At 61.5% G+C, this 15,340-nt stretch overlaps 1 protein-coding gene across 1 annotated transcript in view; it reads right to left on the bottom strand.

The window, feature by feature from the left end:
• Window positions 1–15,340, bottom strand: part of MAD1L1 (mitotic arrest deficient 1 like 1) — a 209,387-nt gene that overhangs the window by 47,325 nt on the left and 146,722 nt on the right. The window contains exon 12 of the mRNA XM_064478169.1: window positions 5,953–6,093. Coding sequence (XP_064334239.1) covers window positions 5,953–6,093 — 141 coding nt within the window. The remainder of the gene's footprint in view (window positions 1–5,952; window positions 6,094–15,340) is intronic.

Here is a 15,340-nt window from a genome sequence, read left to right as displayed (position 1 = left end):
GGGCCACAGGGGAGGGAGGAGGGTGGCGGGGCTGGAGGGGCTGGTCAAGGGGCACAGACCCCCAGCGACAGGAGACCAAGACCCGCAGAGCTAACGTACGGCGGTGCGACCATCAAGGGTTAATGCGTTACGTACGGGAAGCGTGCTGAGAGCAGGTCTTGAGTCTCCCCCACACACAACAACACGTGAGAGACGCAGCTGCTTATTTAAATCACCTGAACTGTGACCATCAATTCACCACGTACAGAAGCGTGTTATCAGAGCGTCACATGGTGCACTTTAAATACACGCCCTCTGATTGGTCACTTGCGCCTCAGTAGAGCTGGGGAAATGCAGGCTGTCTGCAGGCTTCCATCCCCCAGAGCATCGGTTACCGGTCCCTGGACGGGAACGTGATTCCTACCTTCCAGAGTGGTTGTGAGAATTACACAAAAAGCGCGTAACGATTTGGCACAACACAACCGCCCAGCAAAGAGGAGCCACTGTTTTTGCTGGAAGCACCTCCCACCAAGACCTCTGTCACCACCGTTCGGCTGGGAGTCCTGCGCTGACGCCCGTCCTGGGCAGGGAGCCGGCACCCTCACGCGACGCGGAGAACCCGGCCGCCTGCACTCACGCAGAGGGTTCCCAGAGCCCGGGTCTCTGGTGTCACTGCCCCATTCACCTCCTGTTTCTCCACGTGACTGTCTCAGGACTGCAGGTGGTTCCCTCTGAGCTGTCTGCAGGACAGTCATCCCGAGTTCTTTACACGAGGGGAGCGCTAAACACACACGTTCGTGAGAACAAAGACTGGATCTGGTGAACAAGCCAGGGTTCAAAACCTGACGTTCTTCCTGCAGTCAAATCCCCCAGGGCCAGGAGCCGGCAACAGAAACAGGGTCCGTGAGCCCACAGAGAAGTCACGGGAGGTGTGGGGCCATGGAGCTGCTGTGGTGTCCCCCTTTCCCAGGCTGGCGGTCAGCATGAGGTGCACTCTCAATCTGAAGCTGAGATTTCCCACAGCCCTGCATGCAGCCACCAGCACCGTCATCTGTTTTAATTAAATAAATTGGAAAAACAAATCAGGCCGATATGTTGAACCAAGGTGGCGTGAGCTGCGTGATCATCGCTCCGTCAGCAGAGGAGGATTCGTGACATATGCTCCAGCTCCTGCAGCCGCTTTATTAAGTGAAATAAATAAAATCCATGCAAAGTGGCCCAAACCTCGCCAGAGACGGGCTGCTGGGATTCTCCCAATCTCAAAACTTCCGGTTCGTTTTAATGAAATGTTTTTGCCGGAATCAAAACATGTTCTCCATCAGAAGTGACTGATTAAGCTACGTGGGTGACATGCAAGGGCTCCGGGGGAAGCGGACGGGCCTCCAGGCCCCGCGCCCGTGCCTGTCCCCGCGTCTGCCCCTGCTCCTGTCCCGCCAGGCGGACAGGCAGGTTGGCGGAGCCCGCGGGAGGGCGCCGGCCGGGCCCTGAGGTCCCAGGACAGAGGGGCTGGAGCAGGGGGCCGACAACGACAGCCCGCACCAAGCCCAGCCTACCCCGTTTCGTCAACGAAGTTTTATCGGCACGGAGCCTCAGCCACCCGCTACCGCAGCCGGCTGCTCTCCAGCTGCGCCTGCGGGCTCGGGCCATGGGTCGGGCCCTCCTCACGCACGGACACCGCACGGCCCGCAGCATTTACTGTCTTCACTCCACAGACAAAGACCGCTGACCCCCAGGTGAGAAGAGATGGGAGCCTGGGGGGAGGGACGAGGTGAGAGACAGCCCAGGAGGAGAGGCGAAGAGAGGGTGAGACGGGACAGAGAGAGAACAGGAAGGAGTAAGGGAGGGGACGGAAGAAGACCAAACAGACAGACAGAAGAGCTCCGTGGAGGTGGGGTGGGGCCGGGGCGACGGCACGCGCCATCCCGGGGTGCCCACCCTGTGCGCTCTCGGGCGGGCGGGGAGGGAAGCTGCTCCGTCCACGCCATCCGGCTGCTCGGCTGTGGGGGTGTTTTCCCCGCACGGCTCCTAAGACAGAACGAAACGCCCCCAAAAGGTGCTTGCATCTCAGTCGTCGGATAGGCTCTAAGGAGCCCTTACAAACGAGTTCCATAAAGTTACATAACTTTCCGTGCGTCAATGTCTGATGCTCAACTAATAAACTTCCGACAGGCAGCTTGAAGCAGCTTCTAAAGTCTCCAGGTGCCGGTAATTCTCCGAGCTTCCGATACACGAGATGTTACTGTTTAACAGAACAACAGGGAAACGGCCCCCCAGAGCCTACAGGGTCCAGCCCTGCAGCAGCCGGCTCCAGCGGCGGGCCGCTCTGCCCCGGGGGCTGAGGTCAAAGCGGGGCACCTCTAAGCCTGCCCCCTTCCTTGGGGCTGCAGAACCAGGCCACACAGGGGCTCTCGCTCCCCGAGCCACAGGCTGCGTGCAGGTCTGGGCCTGGGTCCTCCCCTGCCTGATGGTCCCCCGGAAGCAGGAAGGCCTGGCTGGGCTGAGCAGCAGCGGCCAAGGGGGCCAGGCCTGGTGGGGGGCGGGTGGCCTAGGGCCTGGGCTGGGAGGGGACCCCCCCACGTGGGGAGAGCGCACGAGCGGTGGGCCGTGCACGGTAAAGTCAGGGAGACCAGCCTCGCGTCCTCACTTGCAAAACGAGGCAGCAGCCACCACGCCCCGAGCACAGCGCCAGGGGCAGAAGCACCGGGCACAGGGCGGCCATCTGGCCATCACCGCCACTAACGGGATTAGTGTGAAGGCGCCAACCGAGAGGCTCAGGGCCTCAGAGGGTGAGCCGGGTTCGCAGACCCGGGTGCCCTGTAACTGAGCTGTGCCCCAAGGAGGGTCTGTCTGGCTGGAGACAGGAAGCAGGTCTGGGCCTGGGACCCCCAGGCTGCCCCGAGCAGGTGCTCAGCAGACATGCACCGAGAGAAGGAATCACTCACCGCCTTACTCCCCCCAGCCACCCCCACCCACCACGCCACCTGCAGCTGTGCGGGACCCCCAGCTCTCCCTGGAAATCACTGGGACCGAAGGCAGTCAGGACAGCATCCTGGGTTTTGTGTTTTGCCTGAAAGGAGGCTCTGACGAGTCCCTCCTGGAGTCTCCAGAGAGAAGGGCCGGCCACTGCCAACTGAGCAGGCCCTGCCCCACAGCCTGCGGCTGCCACCTCATTGGGCTCCCGCCTGCAACCCAAGCCTGTCCTTCTGGCTCCGGTGCTCCCCGTCCTCCTGGTCTAAGCGATGGCGGTCATCACAGCAGCCAGGGTAGTCCCCACGGGCCAGGAAGGCCTGTGTCACCCACTCTCACCCAGGGACAGGGCACGCCTACCAGGCCGCTGCCCTCACACCCACTGCACCCTAGAGTTTGTCCCAGCTCTCTCTTGAACCCGAGAACTCCCCCCGGGCCTGCCCCCAGCTGAGCCCCTTCCTTTTCTTTGCTAATGGGCTGAGACCCTAAAGTTGGGGTTGCATTCTCCCTGACTCACTCTCACCATAACTTGGATGGTGACCAAGTCCAGGGGAGCTGTCAGTGGCCACCCACCAGTGGGCCTTCCTCAGGGGTCCACGCCTGGGGAAGCCAGGGCAGGGGGCTGCAGGAGAGCGATGACGCCGCTCTCAGGGGCTTGCTGGGCACCTGCCGTGGTCTTGAGGGGAGGCGGGCCATCCTGGTGAGGGCTGCACACTTTTCAGGACACTTGGGGAGACACCTCAGAGGCCACAGGAGGAGCCCCCAGATGCTAACTGTGGCACGGGCCCAGATGACCCAGAGGGGCACGTCCAGAGAGTTTGGCTTCCCCACCAGGGATGGGGAGGTGGGGCCTCTGGCTGTAACGCATAGGAAGGAGGTGAAGGTTTAAGTCATCTTCCCAATTTCTCCCCTTCCACACCGTACTTCCACTGAAAAAGGTGTCACCCTCCATAAACCACAGAGGAAAGAAAGCCTTCTGCACGTGCATGTCTCCCTGGACCTGTGACTTCTGTGATGTGACTGAGTGTCTGGGTGGAACCCAGGGATCCTGGACAGGACTGCAGGCCGCCTGCGCTCTGGCTGCCGGAGACCCAGGCCCACCCCCTTCTCGACTGGACAGCACGATGGCCGTGAGGGGTCTGACCTCTCTGCAAGAGGGTAACTCACGTCAGAAAAAGGCGTTGAGAGCCGGGCTCTGAAACGCTGAGTGCCCCACACGCCCTGTCCTAACCCGACAACCAACCCGAGGGCACAGGCCCCTGCTGCAGACACGGACCTGAACTCAGCGGCGGCGTCACCAGCCCTGCCCACCTGGGACCCCCACCCTCACCCTGCTCCAGGCAGCTCTCTAGCTCCCATGGAGGCAGCTCCTCCTTACCGAGCCCCCTCGGCTCTGGGCAGACCAGCACACAGTTGAGTGGGGGGGGTCCCGGGGGGGTGGGCATGCAAGGCGGTGCCTGGAGCAGATCAGCTGGAGGATGACCGGGGGGGGGGGGGGGGGAAGGGGGAGGGGAAGGAGGGAGGGCACAGACTCCCAGCACAGCTTCTAAGGGAGTGTCGGAAGGAGATGAGAAGGGGTTTTGGCGACAGGCAGGAAAGAGGACCAAGGCTGAGGAGAAGCCCCCTCCAGTCTGGAGCCCCTCAGCACAGCCCCTGTCCCACCCGGGTCCAGGCCTGGGCGCGGAAGCAGGACCCACCAGCTTTGTCTGCTGCCACCTGGTGGTGGCCGCCAGGAGGCGTGCAGCCCCGGACACAGCAGACCCGGGCCCTCCCCCCAGGTCACAAGGAGCCCAAGCGGGACCTCCACTTCCAAGAAGAGGAGGGTGATTCTCAGCACCTGGAAGCAGCGAGCCCCTCCCCACCTGCCTGCTGATGCTCCAGAAAGGCCAGGGGCCAGTGACCAGGCAGCCTGCCCGGGGATGCCCCACTGCTGCCAGTGCAAGCTTGGTCCTCCCCGTGGACAACAGCTCAGGCCCAGGCCGGGGCACAGGGGGCCCCCTCCCCTACAGGGCCTGCGGCACAGGGCGTGTGGCGGTGAGGGCCCACCCCCAAGGGCCTTGCTGGGCGGGGAGCAGAGCCCTCGTCAGAGCACTGAGGCCGGTCCCCAGGGTAACCCCTGGCCTCAAAGTCAGGGGTGTCAGGTCCCCTATCCTAGTCCAGATCCCGGTCAGCCCGGCATGGGGGGAGGGCAGGAGGCCAGCAGCACCCCCGTCCAGAGAAAACAGGGACAGGACGGGACGGAGGCAGCTCCTCGGGTTGGGGGGCCATTCCCCTGCCTGGAGCCCGCCACCCAGCACTTGACTGGACGTGTGAGCTTCCGCAGCGGTGACGACAGAGAGGAACAGAGGGTCGTGGCAGTGAAGCCGGTGGAGCTGGTGACATCTTCCTGCCCTGAATTTTTCCATAATCCGGGAACCGGACGGGAAGGCTTAGTGACCACCACACTGCCCTGCTGACCCCAGGAAGGAGGAGGGGTCAGGGGCTTTCTCTCCCAAAACCAGGACAGGCCCAGGCAAATGGGGCGAGTCTGACTCCTGCAGGCAGGACTCACAGAGAGGAAGACAAGGAGCCCAATGGGAGCAGGTGCCCAAACCCGGACACCAGGGGTGGAGGCTGGAGAGTGGAGGGGCTGTGGCCGGCTGAGCAGGTCCGGCAAGGGTCACCGAGTTCTGACACCGATGCCCCTCCTCAATGACACACAAGCCCTTGAACGGGTGGCACTGGGGGCGCAAGAACCGTTGGCCTCCGAGTGAACCGGCTGGAGAACGTGCGGTGCCAGACAGGAGGGTCTCTGGACATAAAAACTGCCGGGATGCGGGAGCTGTCAGAGGGAGCCGTCCCCGCAAACCTGTCCCCGTCACTGTCCCACAGGGAGTAACCGTGGGGTGACAGCAGCGCTGTCGAGGCAGCTTCGCTCCGTGCAGCTGGAGTTACCCTCAGTCAGGACTGAGGTGGGCGTGTGGCAACCGGCACACTGGAGACAGACAGACAGACGGACACACTCACCTCCATCTCTGAGCTGTGGGCGTGCGCCTTCTGCAGCATGTCCTCAGCCTCACGCATGCGGCGGGTCAGCTGGGGCGAGTACTCGGCTGGGGTCAGCTCGCTGTCGTAGGAGCCCAGGATGGCGCGCATACCGTCCCGCTCCTGTGGGCAAAGACGCCGGGGTCAGGCCTGGGTGGGCGAGGGGTGTGGAGCCTGGGGCTTGGGGTCCAGTTCAGGGGGCAGGCCGTCAGGTGGAGGCCCCTCGTGTGGCCCGACAGAGACCCCAAGGCCGTGACGGGGCCCTGGCTGCTCTGAAGGCCCAGCTCGGCCAGGGCCCACTTTCAGCCTGGGCCCACTGAGCACCCAGCCTCGAGCTGTGGCGTCTGCAGAGTCCTGCAGTGGTTAGGGCCTCACGGGCCAGTGGTGGGCACTGGCCACCCTCTCCTGAGTCTGCTGTGTCCCTAGATGGGCAAAAGGTCTCTGCCCTGTCCCAGCCAGTGCCCTGGTCAGTGTCTTTCTGAGTCCCAGCCAACAGGCCGAGGGAAACACGACCAGCAAGCGAGTTTGTGTGCCCCTCCTCCCGTGACCTCTGACACGGCCTTTGACCCAGTAATACTCAGAGAGGCGTCCTGAGCAGGGGACGTGGTGAGTGAGGCAGGGAGGCAGCAGGTGTCCGAGGGGACCGAGACACAGACTGCTCCCTCCACCTGCCCAGAGCTCTCCGAAAGGTCCCAGGACACCCGCTGCAACAGCTCTGGCCCCAGTGGGCTCCTCGTGCACCCAGAGCCCCTGGGGAGCCGGAGGCCACAACCCCACGCGTCACCATGCACTAGCCACACCTAGCACCCTCCTCCATTTCTTGGGGAAGAAAGGGTGCCAAGGAAAGACGTGGCTCGGGTTCCATGAGAGGCACTGGTCACGCCGCGCCAGGACTCTCAGAGCCGTCCAGGAGGGCTGCTCCGTGGTGCCCTGCTAGACATGGGAATGCTGACAGCATGAGCCGGGATGAGGGGGGCTCAGGAGAGGCTGGCGGCTCCTCCTGAGACGCTCACAGAGGCAGAGGCCTTCCTGGAGAAGAGTGGGGCCGCGGAGCTCAGGCGTCTCTGGTCCAGGAGCCAGGCCCTCCAGCCAGCCTGTGGGAGGGGCGCCTGCATGGGGACAGGAGGCTCCATCTCCTCGTGGGCCGCCCACCGCCTTCCTCCCTCCCCGACTGCAGGCCTGGAACCACAGGACTGGATTCTCTGGCCCTGACCCTGAGCATGTATGGAGACTGGGTCCCTAACAGGTGAGGCAGGAGCTGAGGGCCGGCGCCCCCTCCTCCCAGCTGTCACACCAGCTGTCGCACCGTCGGGGAAAATCGAGTTCCCCTGGAGAACGCGGGAGCAAGCCCTCCGTGCTCTCGCACCCCCGGGTCTTGTGAAAAGTCTTTCCAGACTCAGCAGGCTGGGGTGGGGCCTGAGAGTCTGCGTTTTTAACAGGGGCCCAGAGATGGCGGCGCTGGGGTGAGTGGGCCCCACTAGGGAGAAAGACGACAGCACAGCCCAGGAAGGAGAGGCGGGTTTCTACGGGCCCGGGTCCAAGTCCAGCTCTGCTCTGGACCAGCTGGCAACCAGAGGCCGGCGCCTGAGTTCCCCCTGAGCCTCTGCTCTGTGATCAGTGAGGTGGGTAACCAGCCGATCTCACAGGATGGCTGTGACGGTCAACGCCATCAAGGAGCAAGCGTCCAGGCGCCACCTGTGAACCGCGAGGCTCCCGCGACGACAGCAGAGCGACCTCACCCACACCGGCACACGGACCTCCAGGTAGTCACACGTGCTCTGGGACAGCTCCTGGAGAAGGCACCCAGGCCGGCGTCCCTTCGCAGCCCCCACGCCCGCCCCCCACAGGGCAGGGTGCCAGGCGAGCTGTGGAGACAGCCCGCACCAGCACCAGCTCCAAGGCCAAGTCTGAGAACTGGAACTGACCTGGGGGGCGGGGCCACAGACCCTCCACCCACGTCCTCTCTGCCGGGGCTTCCGGGAGCCGAGGCCTGACTGCCTGGGGGGAGACCCGCCCCAAGTGCTCGTCCACCCCGAGCTACGACGCTGCCCACCGCCTGCCCAGGCCCCTCCTTGTCGGGTGAGCCTGGCGACGCTGCAGGGGGTCCCCGGATCCTCCCACCCTGCTCCCCTTGCCCGCCGAGCTCAGTGGTCTCCTGTGCTCTGAGCCAGGCTGTCACCCCAGCACGGGCTTCATAATTACTTGATGACAAAAAAATTCAGTAAGTGAGAAATTAAAGTTACAAATCCAACTGGAACTGGTCACATATCCGTGGAAAATTTGTTTCCAACAGGAAGGTTTATCGAGTGTCATAATTTTATTGAAATCCTATATCTTCACATTGACTTTTACGGTTTCGAGCTGGTTACAGAGTTATCATTACCAGAGTGACGATGCCACGCAGGGGCCGGGGAGGGGGCTTCCTCTCATAAACAAGCTGTAATTGTCTCCTTTATTGGCCAGTAAATCTTCAAATTGCCGTCTCTCCCTACGACTCTCTTCTGTTATATCTCCAGGCTAGCAGAGAGGAAGATGTAAAACTGGAAGTTTGTTGGTTTTACCTTTGAAGAAATCGTTTTGTCATTAGTAGTGGGAGAGCAAGAACCGGGCTGGCTTGACTTGATGACTTTGCAATGACCGAGTCCACGTGTGGTGACCGTCTCCTCATCCCCACGTGGACAAGTGCTGGTGAGTCCCTGAGCAGAGGCGCCCGGCTGACCTGCTCCAGAAACAAGCAAGGCGGCATTTTCCACTGGGTGCTGCTTGCCGGGTACAGAGCAGTCCTGTCTGCCGCCAATCGCGTGATGAACAGCAACCAAAGAGCATGGCAGCAGCGTCCCGCGGGCAGAAGTGAGCTGAGGACGTGGCGGGATGCAGGGATGGAGGCTGCCCCGACCCCCGGCTGGCCACTCAGGGCCGTGACCCGCTCCACTCCCACCAGCCCCGGCCTCAGAGCTCCAGGCTGAGACTGACAGGCTGGCCCTGACAGCCCCAAACTGACCGAAAGACGAAGTGCTTGGGGTAATTTTACTGGCCTACGTGCACCCAGGCCTCCAGGACCAGGTGAAGAAAGTACAGCTCTATCCTGAAGACAGAGGCCCCGCCCAGGGGAGGAGCAGGCCTGGAAGGGTGGACCAGCAACCGGGGCGCCCCTCGCTCTGCAGCGGGCACCTGGAGTCCAGCCAGGGTTTGCCCTCGTGCCCACCTGGAGGACAAGGGTGGGGCCACTCCCCGGAGTGGGCAGATCAGAGTGCAGCCCTGCAGCACCTCCGGGTCGGCCCAGGAGGAGCCAGGACAGACAGATCAAGACCCCCTCTACCGCCAGTCTTACTGCCCCAACTTCCTGACCGGCTCAGAACTCTGCAGGCTTCTAAGTGGGGCCCAGGTCAGTACCCGGGGGATGGGGTCTTCTGAGGACGGCAGAGATGAAAAAGCCGTGCTTTCTTCTCTGTACGGTACGGCCGTGGAGTGCCTAGGTGGCTGCCAAGTGGTGGAGAGAGAGGCAGTCACAGAGCCTGGGAAGAACCCAGGTCAAGTCCAGGCCACAGTTTTCCGGGCGCAGAGGTACAAAGTCACTCCTCGCGCGCCCCCCAGGGAGACCGGGCACAGCTGCCCAATAGCCAGGCAGCGGCCAAACCCTGCAGCCCCAGGCCGGCCAGACGCACCCGCGCCCCGGGGCAAGCAGAGGTCTCCTAAACAGGACACAGGAAATAGCAACCCTAAAGGAACTTTCACGCGGGTAGATCAGAGCCCAGTAAGATCAAAAACTCTGTTGCATTGAAGAGAGTGAAAAGCAGAGAGAAGATATTTGTAAGACAAACACTTGACAAAAAGCTAGGATCCACAATATATGAAGAATTTCTGCAAGTCAGGAAGAAAAAGGGCAGGAGGAACAGAAACGGGCAGTGGGCTTGAAAGGGGCTCCAGCAGAGTGGACCTCCAAAAGGCCGCCAAACACGCGGAGAGGTGTGTGACCTCATCAGTGCCCTGGGCACCACAAACACAGGAGGCATGGCCCGTGCCCCCCAGCAGGTGTGTCAACGGCCACGGCCACCCTGGCAAACTGCCACCAGCTATGCAGGTGAGTGAAGTGCGGTGGCGCAGGCGCCTCCCAGGGACGCGCAGACAGGACTCACGTGTGTGCACGTGTCCAGAAGGCGTGCTCAAGAACGTTCCCGCAGGGCGTGGAGAAAAGGGAGCCTCCCACACTGCTGGGGGGAATGCAGTTTGGTGCCTTGTGGAAAACAGTGTGTGGAGTCCTCAAAAAACTAAAAATAGACTTAACCTATGACCCAGCAGTTCCACTCCTGGGCATATATCCAGAGGGAACTCTAATTCAAAAAGATAAACGCTCCCCAGTGTTCATAGCAGCACTATTTATAGTAGTCAAGATACGGAAACAACCCAAATGTCCATCGACAGACGACTGATAAAGAAGCTGTGGTATATTTATACAATGGAATACTACTCAGCCATAAAAAAGAATAATATAATGCCATTTGCAGCAGCATGGATGGACCTAGAGGTTGTCATTCTAAGTGAAGTAAGCCAGAAAGAGAAAGAAAAACACCATATGATATCACTCATATGTGGAATCTAAAAAAAGAAAAAAGAAAAAGAAAAAGGACACTAACGAATTCATCTACAAAACAGAAAAAGACTCGCAGACAGAGTAAACAATCTTATGGTTACCAGGGAAAGGGGCTGGGACAGGATAAATTTGGGAGTTTGAGATTTACAAATGTTAGCCACTATATACAAAAACAGATTTTTTAAAAGTTTTCACTGTATGTTCAATATCTTGTAACAACCTATAATGAAAAAGAATATGAAAACGAATGCACGTATGTATATGCATGACTGGGACATTGTGCTGTGCCCCAGAGACTGACACATTGTAACTGATGGTACTTCAGTTTAAAAAAAAAAAAAAAAAAAAGAACCCTCATGGCAGCATTACTCACAACCGCTGAGAGATGGAGAAGCCCACTGATGGACGCAAGAACGCACAATGGTGCACTCGTGACACAAAAATGACAGGCCCGCACCCCCAACACAGCTGTGCGCAGCAGAATCCAAACACGAGAGGTCACACTGCGCGACGGCACTCACACAGTCCAAAGCCTGGTGAGACTGCCGCGTGGTGTCAGGACCAGGGGGCGGTCAGGGGGAGGGGCGCCGGGGCTTTCGGGGTGGGAGCCACGGCCCCGCTCTCAACCTGGTGGGTTTACTGACGTGATGATGACTCACCAAGCTGCACTCTGGGTCAGAGCACTTCACCCACACAGGTCACCCCGATGAGAAGCTGAGAAAAGGAAATATTAGAGAGCAGACATTCTGCAGTCTCAGCAGCACGGCAACGCGGGGCAGAGTCTCACCTGCAGACAGCTTCCCAGAAAGCACGTCAGACCTGAGACCAGCTTCCTACCCTCCGCCCGAGAGCAGCGAGGGCTCACGCAGCAGGCCAAGGGTGTCGGCGGCCGGGCAGGGCGGCATCGGGGGCGGCCGGGGCTGCACGAGACCCTGGCGCTGCACAGATTCCAAGGAGCCGCGGCATTTAGGGGAGGACGGAGTGGGGCCCGGTGCCGGGGAGTCCTGGGTGTGGGCACTGCGTGGTCGGAGCAGGAGTGACAGGCTTGGAGACGATGGAAGGTTACTGGGGAGCTGGGATTATCAGCAGACACAGCGGGCAGAGGAAGGAGGAGCAGAAGACAAGAACGTCCACGGCCCAGAGCCGGACGTGAGCGCTGGGGAAAGGCTGCCATTTCCCGCCGAGTCCCCTGTTCTGCCTCCGAGGAAATTCAGCTCCTTGGGCCTGAGGCCTCCGACGGCGTTTGCTCTGGAATTCTCCTAGGGACACACCAGGGCCAGCTGTCCCGATCCTGACCCTCCAGGCCACCGCGGTGGGGGGGGGGGTAGGTCCAGGAACAGCAGGGCAGGGAGAAGGCGGCCCCTCGGCAGTTCCCCACCCCACCCTCCGCCCGCACAGAGCTCACACGTCACAACCGCAGCAGGAGAGGCCCCCAGCCGACGCAGCGCAACCCCAGTCTGAGGGAAGATGGCTCTTGCGACCGAAGTCTGCAGAGCCCAAACTCAGCAACCCCAGTTAACGGGGAAGAGGCCGGTTCAGGGGGCGGTGAGCGGACCCGAGGGTCATCTTAACGGGCTGCCGGGCTGCTAACTAACTCCCCAGGGTGCCCTGAGTGGAGTGTGAGCAGTGTTCCCGAAAGCATTCCTTGCGTGGCTTCCTCCTAAGGAGGTTAGGCTCACAGGGGCACATGGACCCTCCTCACACCACTGAGACCCCCTGACGGGTCCTGCCGGACCTCCAACAAAAGGCAGCATAGCCCCTTCACAAGCGGCGGAAACCGTTCATCTGTGTGTGATGAAAATGCTTCCAAAACAAACCAGGCGTCACCCTGGCCACGGCCGGCTGAGGACACCGAGAAGCTGTCAGCCTTTCCCAATGGCTGGTTCGCCGGGATAAGTGCTGGTTTTCCCATCCCACTAGCTCTGCTCGCAGGTCGGCAGGGGTAAGCAGCACCGGGCCGTGCCGGTGCCCACGACCTCTGCTCCCTGCACGTCCCCGGGCTCCGGGTCCCCTGCTGCCCACGCTGTCCGCTCGCTGAGCGTGCCTGCCGAGCACTGGGTAGCACCGCGCGCCCCCCGGGCTTTCTAACACTGCGTCCTCGGCAGCTCCTCGCTCTTCACCCTCTTCGTCTAGCAGAGTCTTATCTGACCCATAAAGCCAGTCTGTCGTTCACTGGGCTCTGCTTCTGGGCAGAGCCAGAGCAGGCCTGTAAGAGACAGCTGGCAGGCCCGAAAGGCACCTCCTGTCCTGTCCAGGACCCGAGCATCCCCCCACAGGCCTCTCCGGGGAGGGTCCCGCTCGCAGCCGCCCCCACTGCCCACAGTCGCCAGCGGGCTGGCGGGGCTGAGCTGGCTCAGCGGCACGTCTCTGTGTTTCTCACCAGCAGCCATGCTCCTGCGGTCTCCGCCTCCTGATGAAAGCTCTGCAACACCTATTGTAGGCAGGAGTGGGGATCAAGCAAGCTTTCCCAGAGCAATTGTACTTAGATTTCACACTGCTCTATCACAAACTCCATTTCATTTATGTTCGCTGCATAACGCGGTCCGTGGCATCCACCCGGAACCGGCACTGAGCTTCCCAACGGCAGGTCCTCACCCTCGCGCGCTGACGGCGTGGGTGCCGCCTTAGGGAGCTGGCGTTCCAGGGTGACACTCGAGCAAGGGTGGGGCCAGGGCTGCCGGCACTGTCCCCCCTCAGTGTCCGCCCACGTCCATGTGGCATCAGACCACACCATCGTGGGGACAACAGGCTGAGGGCATGACCGTGGGTGCGGCCTGGCTCTGCGTGAGGCACAAGGCATCAGGCAGGACAGTGGGGAAAGAGCTCGCGACACAGGAGCAGACCAGGGCGCGGCCCGCACCCCTTCCCTCTCCATGCCTCCGTCTCCCTGTGGGCTGAAGGAGATGGACTGCTGCACCGCTGTTGAAACCCACACGTTTTCAAGTCTGAGCAGCTCTCTGCCCCAGGGTGGGCACCAGCGGCCAGAGATCCCGCGTGTGAGGCACAGATTCCACTAGGCGGCTCCCCCAGTGTTCTCCACAACCCGGACGCCCAGCCCCAGCACGGCCTAAGAGCAACAGCACTCAGCAAATGCCTGTCCAACCGAAAACTGACTGGGGACGTGTTCAGTCAGCCTTCAGATGAGGACGCTGGCTTCCTGGGCTACGTCACCTGCCCCAGGTCAGCAGATCCTAGTGACAGCTAAGACCCCAACCCAGGTCTGCAGGAAGCTGGAGCTTGGGCTCTGACTCACTGCACTTAATAGACTGGAACGCCTCATTCCGTGGACAGAAGCCCTTGCACTGGAGCGCCCACTGCTCGTGGGCTGCACGGAGCTCGCGGGGCTGCACGGAGCTCGTGGGGCAGGGACCCGGAGTCTCCACCATGCTCCAAGCTCCGCGTCTCAGAGCACGTGCAGGACGCAGACTGGGCTCACTAATTTGCAAGGTCCTCTCCCTGTGGAGGTCAGGTACCAGGCCGGGTTTGGCCGCCCCACCCCCATGGGAGCTGCCCGCAGACTCAGGGACCAGCCCCCTCTGCCAGATCGTCCTCAGCATGCAGCCCTGCTGACAGGCCCTGGGCTCCAGGTGAGGACTCAGCACAGGGACTGACCCCACGGCAGCATCCGGGCACAATTCTGCCCTCCACACCCACCCTGTCATCAGATGGGAGCCTTCCCTCGACATCAGACTGCCCAGATCCCGGCCCCCAGCTCGGGCACCTGTGTGGGACGTGAGTGACCAAGCCTGAGTCTCATTATCTGAACCATAAAGGGAAGAAATTTCGTATCACAGGGTTATTTTTCAGGCCAAATAAGATCGTTTAGGTAAAACCCACAATATCTTTTTTTAATTTTAGCTACTGAGGATTATTACTATTAGACCCACCTAGTCAGAATCCCACCCTGCATTAAAAAACAAAACAAGTATCCGGTGATTCCAACGGAAACGCCACCTCGGAAAGAGCAGCTGGCTCGGGACGCCCGTCGCGGGCTGCCGCCCGGGTGGGGGCCCACCCGGGGCCCAGCTCCACGATGCTGCACCCGCCCCCCCAGGCACAGGAAAGCCCGAGCGCGGGTGGGACACTTCCTCCTCCTCTCTGTGTTCTCAACCCCCACGACAGCACTGGGCGAGAAGAACGCGTTCGCTGAGCAGATCTCCACACTCAGTAGACGGCTCTACCCACAGCAGGTGCCCCCGGGGACCAGAGACCGGGGCGGCTCCTCTGCTGGGCCGCCTGCCTTGGCGGGGGTCAGCTGTGCCTGCTGCCCTCGCCCCTCCCGGCCCCGCCCTCACTCGTCTGGAGCCAAGTGCAGCTGCAACCCCGCCAACGCTGCGCTGCTACGCTCGGGATTGGGGTTGGGGGTGAGACCCCACAGGGGCCCCAGCCCAGGCGCTCCAACCTCTGGAGCTGATGGCCTCTGTGACGCCAGCCTCGTGCAGAACTGAACTCGAGCTGCCAGGCCCACATTCAGTGTCCCCTCGTCACTGGCCCCAGGTCACACTCGACAACTGCAAGCGTCCTCAGGCCAGAGCAGGAAGAGGAGCCAGTGCCGCCATGAGGAAACGCAGCTCAGGATCTGACAGCCACTCCCAGCTGCTGGCCTGTCCTGGAGCCGAGATGTGACAGTCAGTGCCAGCCTCACCGGCCACGGAGCGTTCCCTCCCAGGCAAGGCCGGCCCATGGCAGCTCTCATCTCCGAGGTGATGGCAGGTGCCAAGGATGCTGAGGCTCCCACGAGCCCAGGGGGATGGAGGACAACTTGGGGACGGGGGGCAC

The sequence above is a fragment of the Camelus dromedarius genome, chromosome 24 (genome assembly GCF_036321535.1).
Source record: "Camelus dromedarius isolate mCamDro1 chromosome 24, mCamDro1.pat, whole genome shotgun sequence".
Lineage (NCBI taxonomy): Eukaryota > Metazoa > Chordata > Mammalia > Artiodactyla > Camelidae > Camelus > Camelus dromedarius.
This window is presented reverse-complemented; position numbering and strand designations above follow the sequence as displayed.